This window comes from Cyprinodon variegatus, unplaced genomic scaffold (assembly GCF_000732505.1).
Source record: "Cyprinodon variegatus isolate N-32 unplaced genomic scaffold, C_variegatus-1.0 Scaffold1, whole genome shotgun sequence".
In the NCBI taxonomy this organism is placed as follows: domain Eukaryota; kingdom Metazoa; phylum Chordata; class Actinopteri; order Cyprinodontiformes; family Cyprinodontidae; genus Cyprinodon; species Cyprinodon variegatus.
This window is the reverse complement of record NW_015150454.1, coordinates 2,486,426-2,505,837: the sequence shown is the minus strand read 5'-3', so window position 1 is coordinate 2,505,837 and position 19,412 is coordinate 2,486,426. Positions and strand designations below refer to the sequence as shown.

At 38.3% G+C, this 19,412-nt stretch overlaps 1 protein-coding gene across 3 annotated transcripts in view; it reads left to right on the top strand.

Annotated features, from left to right (window-relative positions):
• The first annotated feature begins 1,622 nt into the window (after nt 1–1,622).
• The window catches only part of efemp1 (EGF containing fibulin-like extracellular matrix protein 1), a 26,103-nt gene continuing 8,313 nt past the window's right edge, over nt 1,623–19,412 (top strand). Inside the window, exons 1-5 of one of the 3 annotated variants that reach the window (XM_015390969.1) lie at nt 1,623–1,773; nt 2,322–2,428; nt 2,597–2,642; nt 2,716–2,994; nt 19,227–19,349. In XM_015390969.1, the coding sequence (XP_015246455.1) occupies nt 2,348–2,428; nt 2,597–2,642; nt 2,716–2,994; nt 19,227–19,349 (529 nt within the window). In that variant the 5' untranslated portion in view covers nt 1,623–1,773; nt 2,322–2,347. Of the gene's footprint in view, nt 1,784–2,321; nt 2,429–2,596; nt 2,643–2,715; nt 2,995–19,226; nt 19,350–19,412 lie in introns of all 3 variants that reach the window. The other 2 variants (XM_015390890.1, XM_015391045.1) reach the window with 2 other exon arrangements.

Genomic DNA, 19,412 nt, shown 5'->3' with positions numbered 1-19,412 from the left:
ATGATCTGGCCTGTTTGCTCTCCCTTAATTGGCTATTTCTTTCACCTGTTGTTTTCCCTCCCAGCTTCAATTATCATTTATTACCCTCACCTGTTTCCTTTGGGCTATATTCTGTTCAGGCTGAGCATTTGGGGCCAGATCATTATTTGTTTTTCTGTTAGCCTGTCTGTTATGTTGATGCCAAGCTTGTCCTGGAACCTGACGACCAGTGGAAGGAGGGTTTTGTGTCTGTCTCGTCTCCTGATCGTCCACTGTTCCTCCTCTGCTGAGCCCTCTGGGTTTTTGGCTCTGTACGCGGGGAGGTTCAGTTTTTATCAAAGTAAGCCTGGCTCCAAGTTGGAGACCAGTTTAAAGGTCCTGCATTCAGTTCTGGTTCCACCTCCTGTCTCGGCTACCCTCTTCCACTGAGCCTCCCCGTCTGCACCTGATCCTGTCTGCTCCTGTATGTGAACGCCTGGTCACACTTCGGACTCTGCTGGACTCTGAACCTGCCTGGGAGCTCTACAAGGCCTGGATCCTGCTTGTTCTGTTGTTCCTGTCTGTTCTGGATCCCTGACCAGGATCGGCTTCCTGCAAGACCTCTGGGACTGCAGCACTGGGGACATTCTTGGACTGGACTGTTAAACCAGGTAAGTCACTAACTCAGATAATCATCTTCTGTCAGATGATCGTGGTCACTTACCTGTGTTTCTCCCACTAAGAGTGTCTGAGATTGGGCAATGCCCCACCCCCCGCCTGCAGTTGCCGTGTGCCACAGATCCTAGCAGCTCCCCTTTTAGTTTTGTTCATTAAATAAATGTTTTAAACATGCCCAATGACTGTCTCTCCTTGAATACTGGGTCCTTTTGTCCTTGCTTCTTGACAAATTCAGTTTATTTATATAGCGCCAATTCACAACACGTCACCTCTAGGCACTTTACAGTTCATCAGCTCATACAGTCAAATTGATTAAAAGTTTTCTATCTAAGAAAAACAGTTGATGCATCGACTCATTGACTCGAATGCAATCCCTCACACTAAGCATGCTTGTAGCGACAGTGGAGAGGAAAAACTCCCTTTTAACCCCAAACCTTCAGCAGAACCAGGCTCAGTGTGAGCGGCCATCTGCCGAGGTCGACTGGGGTTTACGGAGACAGAAGCGGAGATGCAAAACGCAGCTGTAAAAGGCGCCCCGTCCAGGAAACACACAGCCAGGCAGACGAGCTCCGAGCCAGGATGGTGTCACAGACAAACTGGAACAGAGGAGGTGAAGCTACAATGAGAAAAAGAGAGAGCAAAACGTTAGAGATTGAACAGATTCTGCAGAGTGTTAGAATAGAGATAGAATGATGAAATGGGGGTCCCTATGTCCTCCAGAAGTCTAAGCCTATAGCAGCATAACTATAGAGATAGCTCAGGATAACCTGAGCCACTCTAACTATAAGCTTTATATACATATGTATATAGTTTCTGGTTTGGACAACTTTATTTGGTCCTTATCTCTCGTTTTTTTTTTTTTGTCCACTAATATTGTCTCCCTTTTCTCTATTCATCAGTCCATAGAGGGAGCCATGCTTTAGGGAACTCTTGTCGACGCCCCCCTTCTCCTCCCCTCCAGTATGCCTCACTGTACTCAAACAGCGCGTTCATCCCAGGCTTGTTCTCCATCTACCCTCCACTGCTCAGTTTGCACAGTAGCGGCCAGGCTGCTGAGCGCAACACACGTCCAGATCCGCAGCAACATAAGCGCAAGAAGGTTTCTGCCGCAAAGCCAGGGAAGTTAGAAGATCGCAGGTAAACACAGGTAGGATGTCAGAGCTCCATGCGTAGAGCTTTCTACTTTATGAACAATGAAGGCAGTTCTGGGGCAGCTGCTGTTCGGATGCAATTAAAATGGAACACGATTTTTATTCATGTTTCGGGCATTGTGATTTTTATTTTAAAAGATGCAATAAAACGAGCGTTGTGATTAGTCTATTATGCAATAATTAAAGGATACATTTTGCACATGTTTTAAATCTTACCTAACATTGACTCCAGATATTATGATCTTGGCATTTATTGGCACACAAAGTTTTACGCACAAAGTTTACGCGTTTAAACCCAAAACCCTCTTTGCTGAAAAAAAGAAAGAAAAACAACAAAAACACTTGACTGAGCTAAGATCGCACATTTCAGGTGGACCCCTGCCAACATAAACACCGCAGCACCACCAGCAGCAGCAGCAGGAGATGTTGAGACTCGTTAAGCAATGCCATCAAGTGATGTAATAACCGGTATTAAAACGTGTAGGCTTGTTGAGCAGAAAATGATCCACTGTGTCTCTGTGTGTTTTGTTGCAGCACCTTTCCTCTGAACCTGGGTCGAAATGTTGGGGTTCTGCGTGTGTCTGTGTGCGGTTTTAACGCAGGTTCTGTCTCAGGAGCCTGAGGAGCCCGTTACAGTCTCAGTGAGTCAGTCTGGGTTTAGCACAGCCTGCTGTTTTACTATTTTCATTTTTTTTTATCTGCACAATATATATATATATATATATATATATATATATATATATATATATATATATATATATATATATATATATATATATACACATTATTCCTAATACATGTTTTCACAGTGCACAGAAGGCTACACATATGACACAGTAAGAGAGCAGTGCAGAGGTAAGAAATGACAGTGTTGTCTTATTTCTGTAGCTTTTCATAAAAGCTGAATGTGTTTATTTATGTTTGTCAGACATCGATGAGTGCAAACTTCTAGAAGATGCATGCAAAGGAGGGATGCAATGTGTCAACCACTATGGTGGGTATCTCTGCCTTCCTAAGAGTGCCATCATCTACGTTACCAATGAGGTGGACCCACCTCCACCGCCCGAGCAGGTCCCCCAGGTTCCTGTTGTCCCACCAAACCAGCCTCATCACAACCGGCATCTGGTTGGCTCTATTGGCACTCAGGTCAGCCAGACCATTCGGTGTTCTTCAGGCTTCAGTGCTGATGACCAGAACATCTGCAGAGGTACTTTAAGCAGCACATGTGTTTCTTTAAATGAAGATGATAGTATATTAGATCTTTTCTTTTCTGGGGTGGTAAAGTTTGTCTTCCTGAATCTTGATATAAAAAAGTCTGCTTTCTAAATATATTCTCTAATCTTTAAAGAAAAGGGTTTAATTTCTTAGAGAGATAATACTTAACAACTCATTTCAATATTTTTAGTCAAAAAAAAATGCTTTCCAAAGAGTTCATGACTACTAGCGCAGCACACCTCATGATTCAATACTTAAAGTACAAATTTTCTAAATACAATTTTCAGCTTCTTAGTGACATACATTGATTGTTTTTCTCTCAGAGGATAATTCACATCAGTTGTAGGGATCCAGCAAGAAAATGGATTTTAATTTGAGCTTTTTTGGTGAACTGAACGAGACCTACAAATTAGCCTCTCAAAAGTCTTTAACCTTTTCCAATCAGTGAATGCACCATGTCAAAGCTCTAACAAGAGCTATTCTTTAGCTGATGCTGAAAGTATCTTCGTTTCTGGCCATTCTGACCTGTGGCAGTTATACATTTTTGGGGCTACAGCTAGAAAAATATATTAAATCACTGCCATCATCGCAGTAAAGGACTTTGAATCAATATTTTGTAGGATATTGTATTTAAAACTAGCCACTATTCATGCAAACCCTGCATATCGGTAAATATTTTATCATTTACCTAAAAAAATAAAAATAAAGCAAATAACAGGATAAGGTCTCATTGTAATTGAAATTATGTCTGCACAGGTTGGACATTATTGCTATATTTATTAAATTTTAGACCGTTTCTGTTTTAAAAAAAATTGTATTCCTGGCTGATTCCCTTCAAAGCTGCAGACAGTACAGATGGAAAACAAATGGCTAATTATCTTACAGTGAGTCTGAGAAATAAAGAAAAGTAGATTTTGTCTGAAATACATGTCTACATTCTAGTTCTTTCATTTTTCTGCTGACATAGCTAATATAAACCAAAAATGTAAAAATAACTGTTTTGCCATAGCTTCTTGATGGTTCAAAGTATGGGGATAAATTTAAGGCAATTCACTGTTTTTAAGGAAAGTGAAAGAAATGTTCCCAAACTTAATGATAACCTTTTTACCAAAATAATGGGGATTCCTATTTTTCCATCATCTACCAACTCTAACCTAGATCACAATTTTTTAGTAATACATAAGAATTTTGTGTTTTCCTGATATTCTACAGCCTGATTTGCTTTTAAAATTGTCCGACAACCTGTCAGAGGATAGCGTCAGGCTCTGGTGGAGTAAGAGCTGGTTGGCAGGTAAAAAACAGGGTCCCTTGTGATGCCTATTCTTGACAACATCATAACATCATCTGGTTTGCTTATTCTTTTATTGAGGAAGCTGCACTTTCTGATGACCATTTATTTTAGCTCTTTGAATTTTTACTTCCTCAAATCCCTTTAAGGTATAAACTACTACCACTTTATTTCTTTTTTTCTAAAACCACTGACAGTCAATTAAAGGTTTGCTCTCCCTTTGACTATAGATACTTGACAAATGCTTGCTAACTACTTTAGAGACTCCACAAACCACGCTCCAAAGGTGAACCGTTTATCCGTCTGTTTGACAACCATCAGCAGCTCAAATATGTGCAGCTGCCAGATATGTTGCAAGCTTCTTGCTCCTTCACCCTGTGACGTCATGTTCTCTAAACTCTTTGCTTGCCCGCAGGTTGATGTTTTTGGCTACGGTTCAACTTCTGTCTAAAATTTCTCTTGTTTTGAGTGTTGAAGCGGATCTTGCACTGCTTTAGGGGGTGGAGAAAAAAATCAAGCAGATGATTTTGCAATATTACAGGAAAGCTCTATGCTTATGGGCAGCCTTTACATCTACAGCAAGGGCCTTGGCGAGGTTGAGGTGCACAGCGGAGGCGTGGGTGTGATCATGTGTTTGAGCAAGACACTTTGATCCTCTGAAATGGGGAGTGGTAGAAAGATTTCTTTGTCTTACTTACCCAACAACTCACACACACTTTAGAATAGAACAAGAGGGAATCTCTGTCACCCTTCATGATATGTGTGGGGTAGATCTATTAATGCAATATAACGTACACTGTACATGTGCCCCTTAGTGAGGTGGTGAGGGGTTTCTCTTGTTTACAGGCAGAGGTGTGTGGGTGAGTTGCAGAAGGGTGGAATTTGTGGTCACACAGCTTTAATGAAAGGAGCAAATTTGATTTTACACCTCGAGCGACGAAGCGTGTGAGTTGCTTTATGTGTTTCTCTGAATTGGAACCCCAATTAGTTTTACTGGAGTGTAAAACATGGCAGCATCTCTGTTAAACAGTTAAATATGTAAGCTGGGGGTGCTACAATCACTGGTGAGCTGTTGCAGTGCTTGTGCTAAACAAAGATGGACAGTCCCTGTCGGTCTTACTGCTTTCAAATTGCTGCAGCTTGAATTGGATGGTGTCTCTCGCTCTTATGTGGGCTTATATTTGTGCTGGAGGCTGACATAATCTTTGTTTACATCAGTCTCTGGTTTCTCTATCATTACCTTCAGCTCGCTACAATCAGCCAATTGTTCTTGGACAGGTCATTATCGTCTTTTTGTTTTTGTTTTTGTTCTGCACAGCTACGCATCTTGCAAGCGAAGGAATTCCCATTAACGTTCAATAGAGGGGGAAACCTCAGTGTATCAAATAGCGCTTACATCGGGCTCCTTCTCTGCTAACTCACCACTCTGTGGAGGAAACCTGGAGTGCAGAGTCAGGTAGGGCAAAGGGGAAAATGAAAGGCCAACACTCAGTGTTCAACCACAGGGAGAAGTGACCGAGCCAAGCTGCTCCAGCTTTGTAGGTTGTCCAGCTGCTAGGTTTGTGGCAAGCTGTTGAAAGATCAGCTAAATCTGAGGTACAGGTTTTCCATTGAACAAGCTAAATTGTTATAAAAATAAAGTATCTGAAAACAAACGTCCCCTTTATTTTCAAGCTGATTAGAAGCAAAACAAAAAGCACTCTACAGCTTCATGATGTTCTTTTGATTAATGCATCAATTTGCCTTTACATGTGTGCAGCTCTTTTAGAAACCCTTTTGGTTGAACATAAACAGGAGTGTGTTGTTATAGGGACACATGCAGGAAGCTGGCACAGGACTGTGGCCACACAGAGACACCGACAGGCTTTGCTGCGTGTGTGACTAACTAATGGTGCCTCCTTCCATCCAGTCGCATGCTGCGGCTGAGACCGCTCAATGCTCACAAGTGGTTTGCTGTGTGCAGAGGTGAGATCACTCGTCCTGGAAAGGAAGGTTGTACATCATACGTGCTGCGTCAATCATCAAATGCTTAGGAAAGCGAAAGGCCCGTACGGTAATCACAGCTATTCCAAAGTTACTATCCTGGCAGTTCAGTAATAGTGTAAATCATTCAGCTTTTCTTTATACACAGAAAGAAAGCATTTTGAACAGTCATAGTAAAAAAAAAAGGATATCTGACACAAATCGGTGAATTTTAATGCCCAGTATCTTTGTGATGAACCTTTTTTTAAAATGTAAAATAAATCGAATCGTGCATGATAAGAAGTTTCATAAAAAAACTTAAAGATTCATTACACTCTGAAAAGAAAATCCAGCTCCAACTTGAATTAATTGCTTTAACTGGTAACAAGTAATTGAATTTTTGGTCCATCCTAAATTATTATATTTTAGAGCGGCTTTTTTCAACCTTTTTTGTCCATTTGGGTATTTTTACTAACCATAATTACCCCTTTCAGTCAAAAGTATTTATGATTGTCCAAAAGTGGAAAGTACTGTAACTGATTATAAAAGGAAAACAATTTTACTGAATCTTTTAATTTAAGCATTTAATTCTTAGGCATTTTATGCTTTCCATTTTAGATAAAAAAAAAAAATATAAATATGTTGCCTGGAAGGTAGTAAGGAATCGAAATAAATACAAAATAAAATCATATTATAAACCTGTATTTCTAAAACTGAGTAACTCCCTTATAATCACATTTAAACTTGATGAACTCAAAACAAAATATAGAATACAAAATATAAAGTACCACATTAGCTATTATGAAGTTTGCCATAAAGAAAAATCCCTACCACCTTTAGTGTGTTTTATTCTTTTTCTCTGTGAAAGATCAACAAAATATACTGCATAACACAATCTGAATCATTTCTTTTTTTCCAGTAAAGATATGAAAAGGGATCCCTGCATTTCTACTCTGAACCATTGAAATAACATTAAGTGTAACCATCCACCTTCAAAAGTCCCTTGTCAAACATATTGTCAGCTCTGAAAGACTCAGGGAGAAGATTAGTGAACAAACAGCTTCATAAAAATCAATGAACACATTGGTCACTTCAGGGATAAAGTTATGGAGAGATTTAAATCTCTCTCTCCATAAAGTTATAAAACAATATGATAAGCTTTGAACAACTCATAGAGCACGCCTCAGTTTATCATCTGAAAATGGAAAGAGAATAACACAACTGAAAACCTCCCAAGTGGTCATACATCTAAACTTACCAGCAAGGCATGGAGAGCAATAATCAGGAATGCAGCCAAGAGGCCCATCGTAATTCTAGAGAAGTTGCAGAAACCTGTACCTCTGGTGGATAAAAGTTCAAGGCGTATTAATAGTTTCGCAACACAGCGCTATATTATGTGTGCAGAAAAAAGACAACAATATATACATATCTTTCTCTTTGTGCAAAAAAATATAGCTATAGTTCCACTACATGTTAAGATATTTTATTGTGTTCTTTAAGATAAAAGTGTAAAACCAAACTAAACCTATAGTGACAACAGATGATAAAATTGTAACTAAAACTAAACCAAAGCCTATTTAGATTAAATTAAATTGCCAAAATATACCCTGAAACCATAATATTAGCTATTAAAACATACATCCAAAATGAGAAAATAAGATAAATGATAAGATCTTGAGCCTCAGGAGGCCATGCCTGCTTCATTTCTCAACTTTTCTTTCTCTTCAGTGTTTTATTCAGTAAAAAAGTCACAAAAGCAGCTGAATCAGGAGACCTACTTGATTTAAAAAATAAAATAAAATCATAAGAAGATTTGCTTTTATCAGTACTTTCGAGCGGTATTTTCTTATTTTATTTATGACGCTTGCAGAAAAACTATTTCAATAACATTTTGACTAAAGGTATAAAATATTAGATTATTTCTTTTTTAGAGACTTTGCCCTCACATAATTATTCATGGCATGTTTTACACTCTGTGGTTTATGTTGTTTTGCTCATGAGGTCTGACTTTACACACCTACCACCTTTACTACATATTTATTTTTCATGTCTAAATTAGATACTCATGCGCTGCTGTATTGGGCGTGAAGGAACATGTCACTCCTGTTTAGCTGTCTGGTTTCTTGAGGTGATGCAGCCTTGTTACCACCTACATGCTTGACTACTTTCAGCAGCAAATGGTAGCTCCTCACCTGCAGTGGATGGAAACCTCTCCCAAGTATGTTCAGCTAAGACTGTTAAGCCCGGTGTGACGGGAAACTTGTGTACTTTTCCAAACAAGGCCAAGTTCTGGCAATAACATTTTTCCACAGAGATGCAATGCACTTGGAAAGTATCTCTCTGGAATGTCAGGGGTGTTTTTTTTTTTTTCGGTTTGCTCCCGTCTTTTGTGATGGTAGGAATTCCTCACCACCTTTAAGCAGATAAGGATCAGATCAATCTGTGAGAAGCAGGAATGCAGAAAGCAGAACGAGCAGATGGAGAGCAGTGGCTGCAAAGCTGGAGATGAAGCTGCCAGCAACACTCATGTTTGGACTTTCACAGTTTTTTTCTTATTTTTTATTTTTTGCTGTTTCATGCTTACATTTGAATCTTTAAAAAATCTCTGCCAGAGTCTTTCCTGATTTGCCTAAAGAAAAGCGTTTCAGCTTTTCCGGAAAAGATTTAATCTTCAGCTTTGCGTTTGTTTTTTTTCAATCTTTATCAAGACATACAAGAGCTATTAAGAAAACATTATCACAGAGGGAGGATACCCTTCAAAAACCACTGAATATGATACAAGAAAAACCTTGTTATGAAAATGTTACATAAAAGATGCTATTGCGCCACTAACTTGAAATTTGTTTGAATAAAACTGCTTCACATTGTTTATTGTTGCTTAAATGATAAGGTGCTCCTTTGTCCCTGTGAAACCTCAATGCCCCTCCGGCTATTAGAGGGAGAGAATTTGATCAGCCTTGTGTCTCTCTGTTTGTCTGCCTGTACATACGTATTTATGCATATATGTACAGCTATTATGGTAGCTCCAGGATTTTGTTTTTTTCCACCTTGTTGAACTTGTTGCTTTGCGACTTTAGCTGTTCACACCTGTGCTGCTTTTACATAGTTGATGCTCGGCTCTGCCATTGGCTTTTAGTTAGAAACCATTATGAATGTGATGATAACCTGTTTTTCCCAACAGTACGTAAAGCTAATTATTCCTGTTCTTGCACATTGCTATGGATTTGGCTTATCATTAAATCAGGATGCAGACAGAATCTAAGCCAACTAGATATCGCTCTTAACTTATTTAAATTAGGTGTGAGGTATCAGGATAACCATAAAACATACTTGAGGACCAGTGCAAGAGATTGTTTTAAGCTGTATCATAATATGGGTATGCTACATTTTCCAGAGTTTTACATGTAAATCTAAAACAGGCAATCCCTAAATCTTTTTACTCCCATTATCTATAACAGTTAATCCCATTTAAACGTTTTAAAGGTTTTTGCTTTAATGGTTAAACTAAAAACTAGTTCATAAGATAGGAATACCTTTGCTGGTCACTTTATTTTTAAAAACTAAGAAAAGTGAACTTTGCATTTAATTAATACAATTTCCTTTAGGCAATCTCCAGCAGTTCACTTCTTAGTAGTTCATCAGGCTTTGTCAGGCTGCCAGACATAGGCCTACAGCTCCTTTCTTTTTAGTTAAACTAATCAAACTATGATGCAGGCACCCCTTGTGTTGGTCGGTGAAGTCCTGCCATACAGTACGCTGTTATTGCTTGTGGTTTGCCACTGGCTCCTTGCTGCAATCACATTATCAAAGGCAGGGGAAACTGAAGTGGGAGCAGCTTTGCCGTGCCTCCTCGGTGCGAGTGCTTAATGTTGTTGTTATTATCCTCCCTGAGGTCGGTGCCTGTCCAACGGCCAGCTGCTTCCTCCTCTGATGTGCTCACATTTGTTGATCTTTCCGTTTACCTCATGATGGAAGGGAATAATGATTCGTAACAGAGCGGCTATAAATCACAATTTTTTGGTTTACTGGGTGACACTTGCATGAGATCTCAGAGTTTATGCTTCGCACGCCTGTTCTTCTTTTTCTATCATCATCCTAATCTTTTTATTTATTCCTAGCTTTCTTTCCTTTCAATGACTATAACTCTTTTCAGCCAGAAAGAAAAGTATTGTCAGGAGGCCAGTGTGACGGCTCTTTCTCATACTGAGTTAGAAGTGTTTCTGATTATTTTTTCTGAGTGAAATGTGAGTAACAAGATAGAAGGGTATCACTCAAAGCTGTTGTGGAAATGTTGCAAAGATTTTCAAGAGAAATCTTTTTACTTGAAGGGTTTTAGAGTTTATTGCTCTGCAAAGGCATTCATAGCTCTTGAACTTTCTGTTAGGGCAAAAAGTTTGTCGGTGATTATTAGTGAACAAACAGCATCACAAAGATGAAGAAACAGTGAGGTTTATATTCTGTACATCCCAAACTTTCAATGACTTGCAAAACACAATGTGATCCGTCACCTTAAAAAAAAAGGGAATAGCACAACTAAAGACATGGCTGTCCACCTAAATGATAGACCTGCGGATCAGAGCCTTAATCAGAGAAGCAGCTGGGAGGCCTATGGTAATCCCGGAGGAGCTGCAGAAATCCACTGATCAGGTGGAGGAATCTGTTAAAAGCACAATTATTAGTCATGCACTCCACCAATTACTTTTTTTTGAAAGAGGAACAAGAAAAAACCCTTAGTTTAAAGAAAGTCATTAGAAGTCCTGTTTCCAGTTCACCACAAACAGTGTAGGGGGAAAAGGCTATTTTGATTAGATAAGACCAAAATGTTACTTTTTGAAGCACTATCAAAATGCTACATTAGGCAGAAAACTAACACAGCACTCAATGGACACCCCACCCAGCAGGGAAACATAGTGATGACTGTCAAGGCTCATAACAGAGAACCCAGTATTCAAGCAGACAGACAGTTAGATATCTCAAAAATCATTTATTAAGAGTAATGAGTCTGCCGTGAACAGCTAGGGCATCTGAGGCAGGAACCTCTACTGGGGGAGAACACAGGTTAGTGAAGAGGTCAATCAGGCGAGGGATGAATATGAACGTGTGAGTCACTAACCTGGTCTTAAAGTTCAGTCTGTGCCCAGAAGATGAGGTTGGTTCCATCCTGGTGGCTTCCAAAAAGAAGCGACAGGCGCCGTCCAGAGAGTCGCAGACGCTGAAGCCCCGAATGTTGGAGAACAGGCAGGAGATTAGAACCAAACAGATGAAGGAAGCCAAAGCCAGTTTTGAAGAAGTGTTCAGAAGTCTGGAACGGAAGATCAGCGATCCAAAGAGGTACCAATAAGAAATCCAGGACGATGTCAGGAAGCAGTTCCAGGTTTAGTAAACAGGCAGAATCCAGCAGGAGTCCGAGGACAGGTCAGGAAAGCAGATCAGAACAAGAACAGGCAGTCTCAGAGGTCCAGAGACAGAACGGCTAAGGATTAGGAAGACCAAGGCCTCAAATTATCTGGCACTGATGACTGGAAGAAGACAGGTTAAATAGAGGCTGGAGCAGGTGACACAGATGAGCAGTATTGCAAAACTGGGTGGAGCTAGATGGGTGAAGAAATTAGTAATCAAGCCAGCCCTCAGCGCCAAGATCAGGACAGATGGCAGCATTATTCTGTGGAAATGACTTTTATAAGCTGTTTGAAGAGTGACACTAAATCCAAAGCAGTACTATATTTGAGAACACATATCTATCAGTATACCCATATATATACTGAAGCTCGTGGTTATAAGTTCAGTGGCTGTGAATATATTTGCAAGGCTTTGTAACTATAAGTTTTGCTCTTCTTAGGCAGCTACTAATGACAGCAAGAACTTGGCAATAAAGGAATGCCCTATTAGTATTATATTCACTGAAAATGTTTTGATTTTTTTTTTTTTACTCAATTTTGTTTACATTCATAACAGAGATAATCAAACAGAAATTTAAAGAAAGTTGCCCAGTACCACGTGTGGCAATGTTGACATGCACAAGGTTGAGCAACACTGGCTACTCATAGAATAATGTTAGACATTCTGTTAAATTAAATGTTGTGAAAGTGTATGGGTAATTAACGCTGGAAATTTGGCCCCTTGCTTTCCCAAACATGGAATTATCCAATAATCCAGAGGGGAAACAGAGGTGATGTCCAACTGCAGCAGGATGCCTCCAACTTCTCCCTTGAACAGCTCTTGCTTTCCATTGGACTTGCTTGGTGAAAACAGCACTAAATGCTCTCAAGTGATAATTACAGCAGGTTATATAATGTCACTAAGACAACAATCTATTCACAAACCAGGACAATGGATATCCAGCACCCGTTTTAGATACTCTTCTTTTTATTTTTTCATTGCAGCTCAAACTCTTCACACCACATCAGCCTGCTCTATAAAACATTTGCAGCTCTGCAGAAAGGCCATTTGATGCACACACACCCTTCTATCCATATACACACACAGACTCACATTCTTTTAGCTGCTGCCATTCCCGTTACTCCCCCTGCTCCCGTGAGGCATTTAGAATTAATCTCCCTGAAAAGCAAGGAGTTTTTAACCCTGACATCACATAAGCACACACAGCCGTAAATCTTACTTCAAATCTCAAAAAAAAAGTTTTTTTTCTTTGAAAAGAAGAGAAGAAAAAGGAAGACAGCCTCCACCCTTTCTCCTCATTCTTTTCTTCCACATCTTCTGCTGGATGGGCTTATCTATTCCTGTGATGTTTCAGCAGGCGTGCGCACTTGGAAGGAACTTGTAAGTGATGTAGAATAAATTTCACAAAAAAACAAACAAAAAAAACCTGACCTCAGTGAAAGGAGTCATTTTTCCCCCACACGCAACACATCATCACTCCTGATGGCTTGTTGCAGTAAAATCAGTTTTCTCGTGTAAACTGTATTAACTGTAAAGCATGTGGCAAGTGGTCAAAACTTTATGGGAACTGGGAACGATGCAGTGTGGAATACCCACCCCACCCACTTCCACACACAAACTTTTGTGTTGCTTTTTATTGGCACCATCTTAGAGGTTTAGTGACAAAGTAGCAGTTACCGCAAGATATTTTTGAAAATGAACCTTTGGACTTCTTTCAGCACATATGTCTTTATTTAAAGTTTTTTTGGCTTATTTTTCGAAGCAGTCAGAAGATGACTCTCATTTTTCCACGCACAGAATTTCTCTAGAACTGTGGTCTTTATGTTTAAACCACATACATTTAGCCACACTTACTTCCTTCAATTGCTTTTTTTTTTTTCACATGTGATTCACATCTAGCAGGATTATGTTCTTTACCATGGTGAGACCTTCTCAGGGGCATCACCAAAGGAGGACATAAAGAGTAGCTACAATGTGCACCCTCTGTAAATGTTCTGGTTAGTCATCAATTTCACGTTTAATTGGTTTAATTATTTTAGGTTTGTAAAAGTTTTAACATAGGCAGTGTCCAAACATTAATCCCTCAATCAATATAGAGCTGTTACTATACAGTGGACTTTATTGTTCACCGAATGTTCGGACAGATGATCACTACTTTTCGTTCCCTGTTGGTCACGTAACTCCGCCTCCCCGCATGGTGCACCTGTGCCATCTTTTTTGCTTGTTGCCGCTAGCGACAGCCTATGTGACAGAGCGCCGCTATGAAAGTAAATCCCACAATGCTTTGCGAGGAGAGCTCTCCTCACAAAGCATTCTGGGATGTATCAGCTCGTCTTGTGACCATGGATCATTGCTTTTCAAGTTGCATCATGGGAAATTTTTAGTCCACTTCTTTTTCCTCCACTGTACACTAATTTAGAATGGAGCACCCTATATCGTGCCCTCTATAGTGATTAGGGTGGACATTCGGACACAGCCATAGTGTTGTTTGTCAGTAGTTCTCAATCCTGAATGTTTTAGAGTTCTCTCTGTTGCAGGGCACCGTAAAAATTATTGTATGCCCACCTTTGCAGTCGTCATGTCCTGCAGAAAAAAGAAACAGCGCTCTTAACACAGCTAATGAGTCGAACTTGAATTCAAACAGTAGAAAGCATTAATTCTCCTATCATATTCTCTAGCACCTCAAACACTGAAAAGTAGATTTAAGTAATGTACTTCTTACCTCATATATAATAGTTTTTTTTACATTTCAAGATAGTAAAATCTTCTTAAGGTGAGTTCACATTGAATGCGAATGAAAGGGAATGGAGCGATTGATGTTATCCAATAATAAGGACTCAGTTAATGGTCAGCGATGCAAAGGATATGTTTCAAGTAGGTTTTTCCAAAATATTGAAAAAGAGCTGTATCTGGATTCAGTACTAATTTGGCATGGTATCGATACTAGGGTGTGTAAAAAGAAATCGATTGTGTCAGATACTGCAATATTGCATTAGCTGATACTAATATTGATTCAATTTCAATTTCATAGTCTTATTTTTTATAATATTTTTTTAATATGTAAGTCTTAAACCTGCAGCATATCGCCATATAGCCTATTACTCAGCTTTTTATAAGAATTGCATTATAACAAGTTTGCTAATGTGTTGGGAGATATCGGACTAAATCATATTATTAAACAATGATCATGATAAAACAAAAATACTGACAGTTGCTCTGCAGAAAGATTGAAAATGATCACATGAGGCATTTTAATCTTAGTTTACTCTTATAGTTTACAACATCCCCAGAATACCTGATAACAAGGTTATTATGCTAAATGTGTCCAAGCACTGATTATGCACTGAAATGAGGTAATTTGAAAGAAGCAACATTGACATGACAGCTGGTTGCAGTTACTGATCACAGATTTTTAAAAGGTGTAGCCATAGCCCTTAGCTCTCTTGGCACACCTAGGTGGTGGAGTTACATGTATTTTACTGGATTCCTTCAAAAAGCATTTAAGATTCTTGAATTTATTTAATAGATCTCATCTTCTATTATTTGCCACCACTACATGCAGTGGTCTGGGCATCACCAAGAATCATTGTAGGTAATGGATAAGATTGCTGGCAGGGCCGGAGATCCACCATTAGGGTAGGACCCCTCTTAAGTCCTATTTTGGTACCAATATGTGACATTCTTTCAAGGGGCAAAGAGTAGAGCTACAATTCTTTGTATTTTCAGTGAATTTGCATTTTTCTTTTTTAATTTTAAGTGTGAGTTGACGTCTCAACAAATTGATATCAGCTCTATTTATGTATTTGTCATCAATGTTGTTTCTTTAAAATTATCAACAGGAGTATATCTAATACTATTAGCCTCAATACTATTATGCTCAAGCCCAACCTCACAAAGGCAGGTGTAGAGCACTCCTGCATCTTAAATAATCTCATAATAGCTGAAGTGTGCCAATATTGACAAGTGCCACTAAAATCACAGCATTTCTTTAGCTTGAGGGCTTTTTGCCGGTTTGTTGAGGCTGCATTGGCATTAGCCTGGAAGCTGCAATCGTTCTGCATCAGACTTTTGTTTGTTTGAATTTAGTTTAATGCTTGAGGGCAGGGCATTTCCAGTCTTCATGAATCACTGCATACCTCCAGTAACTGGGCTTGTTTATGACTCACAGGGACATGATCAGGAATTTTGATTATTACATCTTGTCCAAGTAATTAAGATCTATTTATCCTTAGTATTCATGGAGCATAAAAAAAGAACAAAACCAAGAAAAAAAAAACTGCTATTCTTTCATACTTTTTGTAGCCACTAGTTCCATTAAATAGCAAGTTATTGCAAATTGTCTCTCTGTATCTGATTTCTGTATAACCTATTTTTTGTTTATGTTTAGTTTATAAATGCCTCTAGTTTAAAGAATAATAAAAAAAAAAACATAACGATATTGCACATGCAGTGAGCAGGTAAAAGAAAAGTAAATTGTTTCCTCAGGTCTGCTTGGTGCCACTTCTAGATGCACTACCCAAAAAAGCCCCTACACCACATCAGAGGACAGGTTTCTCCAGAACAAAACTTCTTTAATCTTCTTTCTTTCCTTAACGGCCCAGTGAGCAACAAGCCCTGTCTGTGCATTCCACCCTTTGTGCAATTTGCACCTGTTGTCTCAGTGGAGCACCTTCAGATAAGCCCAGCTTTTGTCCTCTATGGAGCGAATTCAATGAAGACACTCTGCCCTCATGAAGTCCAGCACATTTCACCTTTCTAGCCTTTCATTTTTGTCTTTCCCTGTATTGTAAAGCTGTTCATTAACAAGGTAAAGGCTGTGCAAGTGAAATATTGCAGCATTTATAAAACTCATGGTAGGATGAGAAACTCTCCAGCTGTAAACTCAGTAAATGAACATGAGTCAATTCAAGATGGACCAGCAGCTTGTTTTCTTGGTCTAATTTTGACAAGCTTGAATTTAGTGTATCTATAGCTTGGAAGCAATTCTTGATTTTTCTTCAAATCACATTTAAATCAGGGTGTGACGCTATAATAGTAGCTGCTCCCTACTATTTTTACTTAGTGTGTGGTACTGGATAAGTGTCTGTCATGCTTTTAAACTGATGCCTAGTATCTGTCTGCATATGATGGGTTGCATCAGACCACCCAAGCAGAGTGCTGGTGGGCCTCAGGGATGACAGTATACACTACTGACATATTTATGTGTGTGGGTTATGCTGAGAAAGCTGTTAAAAAAACAACAACAACAAAAAAACTCTGAATCTGCACAGACTAAATGAGAAAATCAGTTTACAGTAACAATGTTAGAATTTCCATGGATATACTCTGTGTTCTGTATTAAACTAGTCACCCAGGAGCCACTCTATCACTTTACCTTTACCAGACATATTTATAGCTAATGTGCAATGCTTTAAAAAAGTATTCATTACCTTGAGATAGCTCTATAAAATGTTTGCAAATTCCCTACTCTTTTATGGTGATTTTATTTTATACACAGACAGATAATAGAACATGATTTTAAAGTGGGACAAAAAAATCTGCATTTATCTTTTTTTTTTTTTTTTTTTACTTTATGTATTTTCCCGCATTATCTTGCAGAAAAGCATCCTTACAAAATTTGACTGCCACCACCATGTTTCTTATTTGAGTTTTCAGTATTAGTTTTTCCCTTCTCAAAGAAGTCACATCTGACCTGAGCTCCTTCTACTGCATGTTTGCTGTGTCCTCTAAAAGGCTTGGTTATTATTATTTGACTAGTATTTATCCCCTAAACAGATTCTTTGGTGTGAATTTACTGCTTTTTTAAGGCTCTTCCTTTACAGGCTGTCGGTTTAGGTAAAAAGGAGCATCTTGGTAGGTTTATCCTCCCTTGGCTTGACTGTGTTGTTCCCTGGTTTTTATGAAGCTGTTTGATTTCTTGAGTTCTCTAAAAATCTTTATGTGCCTTTAGAGAAGAGCTGCATTTATCCTTAGTTTAAATTAGATCCATTGGATTTCTGTTTACTAATTATTCATATCTACTACTTCTTATCGCACTGTGTTGCTTTTATTTCATGTAGTGGTGTAAAAAAAAAAACAACAACTGAACAAACTGAATGCCATTGTTTCAATTTTATTTGGGGAGATAAACATAAAAAAAATCTTATATTTTTTTCCTTCCACTGTATACAACCATGAGTTTTTATATCAGATAAGATTCCAATGCAATACATTGAGATTTGACCAAAAGAGAACAGGTCTGAGGATATGCAGGCCATATAAACACATGGGCATATTCAATAAATTAGAATATACATTCCAATCAGGATAATTTTTCATATTAAAAGTGACTTTTAGAAATAACACACAAGAATACATTAAACAACTCTTTTTAAAAACCCACATTTGTATTGAAATCTTTCATTCAACAGAATAATATTTTTATCTCAAAGGAAGGCTTTAAAACACCATTCTGTATGTATAACCCATGTAATTAGTTTCATTTAGTTGAGTTAATAAAATAAATGACCAATAATATTTTGGTCACAATCTAATTCATTGACTCTGACTCAAATACCTTGCAGTAAATGAACTCCAGTTACCAGAGGTGGGTAGTAACCACTTACATTTACTGAGTTACAGTTACTGAAGTAACTTTTGGACAAAACTATAATTTTAGTTGTTTTACTGCTCCATAATTTGTACTTTTATTAGCTTAATAAAATATTGCTACTATTACTTGAGTAAAAAGTTCCATACATCGTGAATAACTTCACTGAACAATGAACATGATGGTTTGAATAAAATGCTCCAGATAAAGACACACAGTTAATGTTTATGTCAAAGTTGTTTTTCACTTTTTGTACATAAGCTTAATTGAACTTGAAATTTGGATAGTATACAATAGTAGTAAATATTGTAACTGGAGATACTAGTTTCATAGGTTTTAAATTAAAAAGAAAATTATTTGGAAAGTGTTTTTTTTCCTGCAGTTGTTACTATTTTCAATTACATTATTTGTTTTTTAATGATATATTATAGTCTTTAAGATACCAGTATTTACACATAACTCTACATTTTAATCAGCCATTTTAAAATTATTTTAAATATGAGATGTTGTGATGAGTTATTTTTACCACTTCTGTAGCCTTTTTTCAGTACAAATTTCTCAGATTGGCTACTTTATACTCTCACTTAAGTAAAAATATAATGATGTAATATTTCTATTATTTGAGTACAAAGTTTGGGTACTATACAAGTCACTGACTTACAGAGGAATTTTCCTTTCACAGCTATAAGCTATATTGTTGGTTGAGGATATGATCTCTGTGTTACCTTTCACCCAGAGCTGATGGCCCTTTTCATTTAATCTCCAGCTCTGAGGGTGAACATGCGTGTTTATGCTCATGCGTGCTTTGTTTGATGGTGTCAGTTATCATGGATTTAGAAAGCCCTATAAATCAGTCTATATATCAAGAATTGCTTGCAGTTTAGACATGTTCTCTGCCTTGTAGTTTGGTCGTGTTTTTCTTGCATGCACTTTTTTTCAACATTGTGCAGCCTCCTCTCAGAGTCATGTTGTGTGATTACTGCAGACATAGATGAATGTGCAACAGGCATTCACAGTTGTGGGCCTGGACAGACCTGCTACAACACTAGAGGCTCCTTCACGTGCCAGTGTCCTCCCGGCTACCTTAGGAATGGGGAAAGCTGTGTCGGTGAGCCACAGACACACACAAAATACCCCTTCCATCACATTTCATCCTGCCTTAATGAAGCTT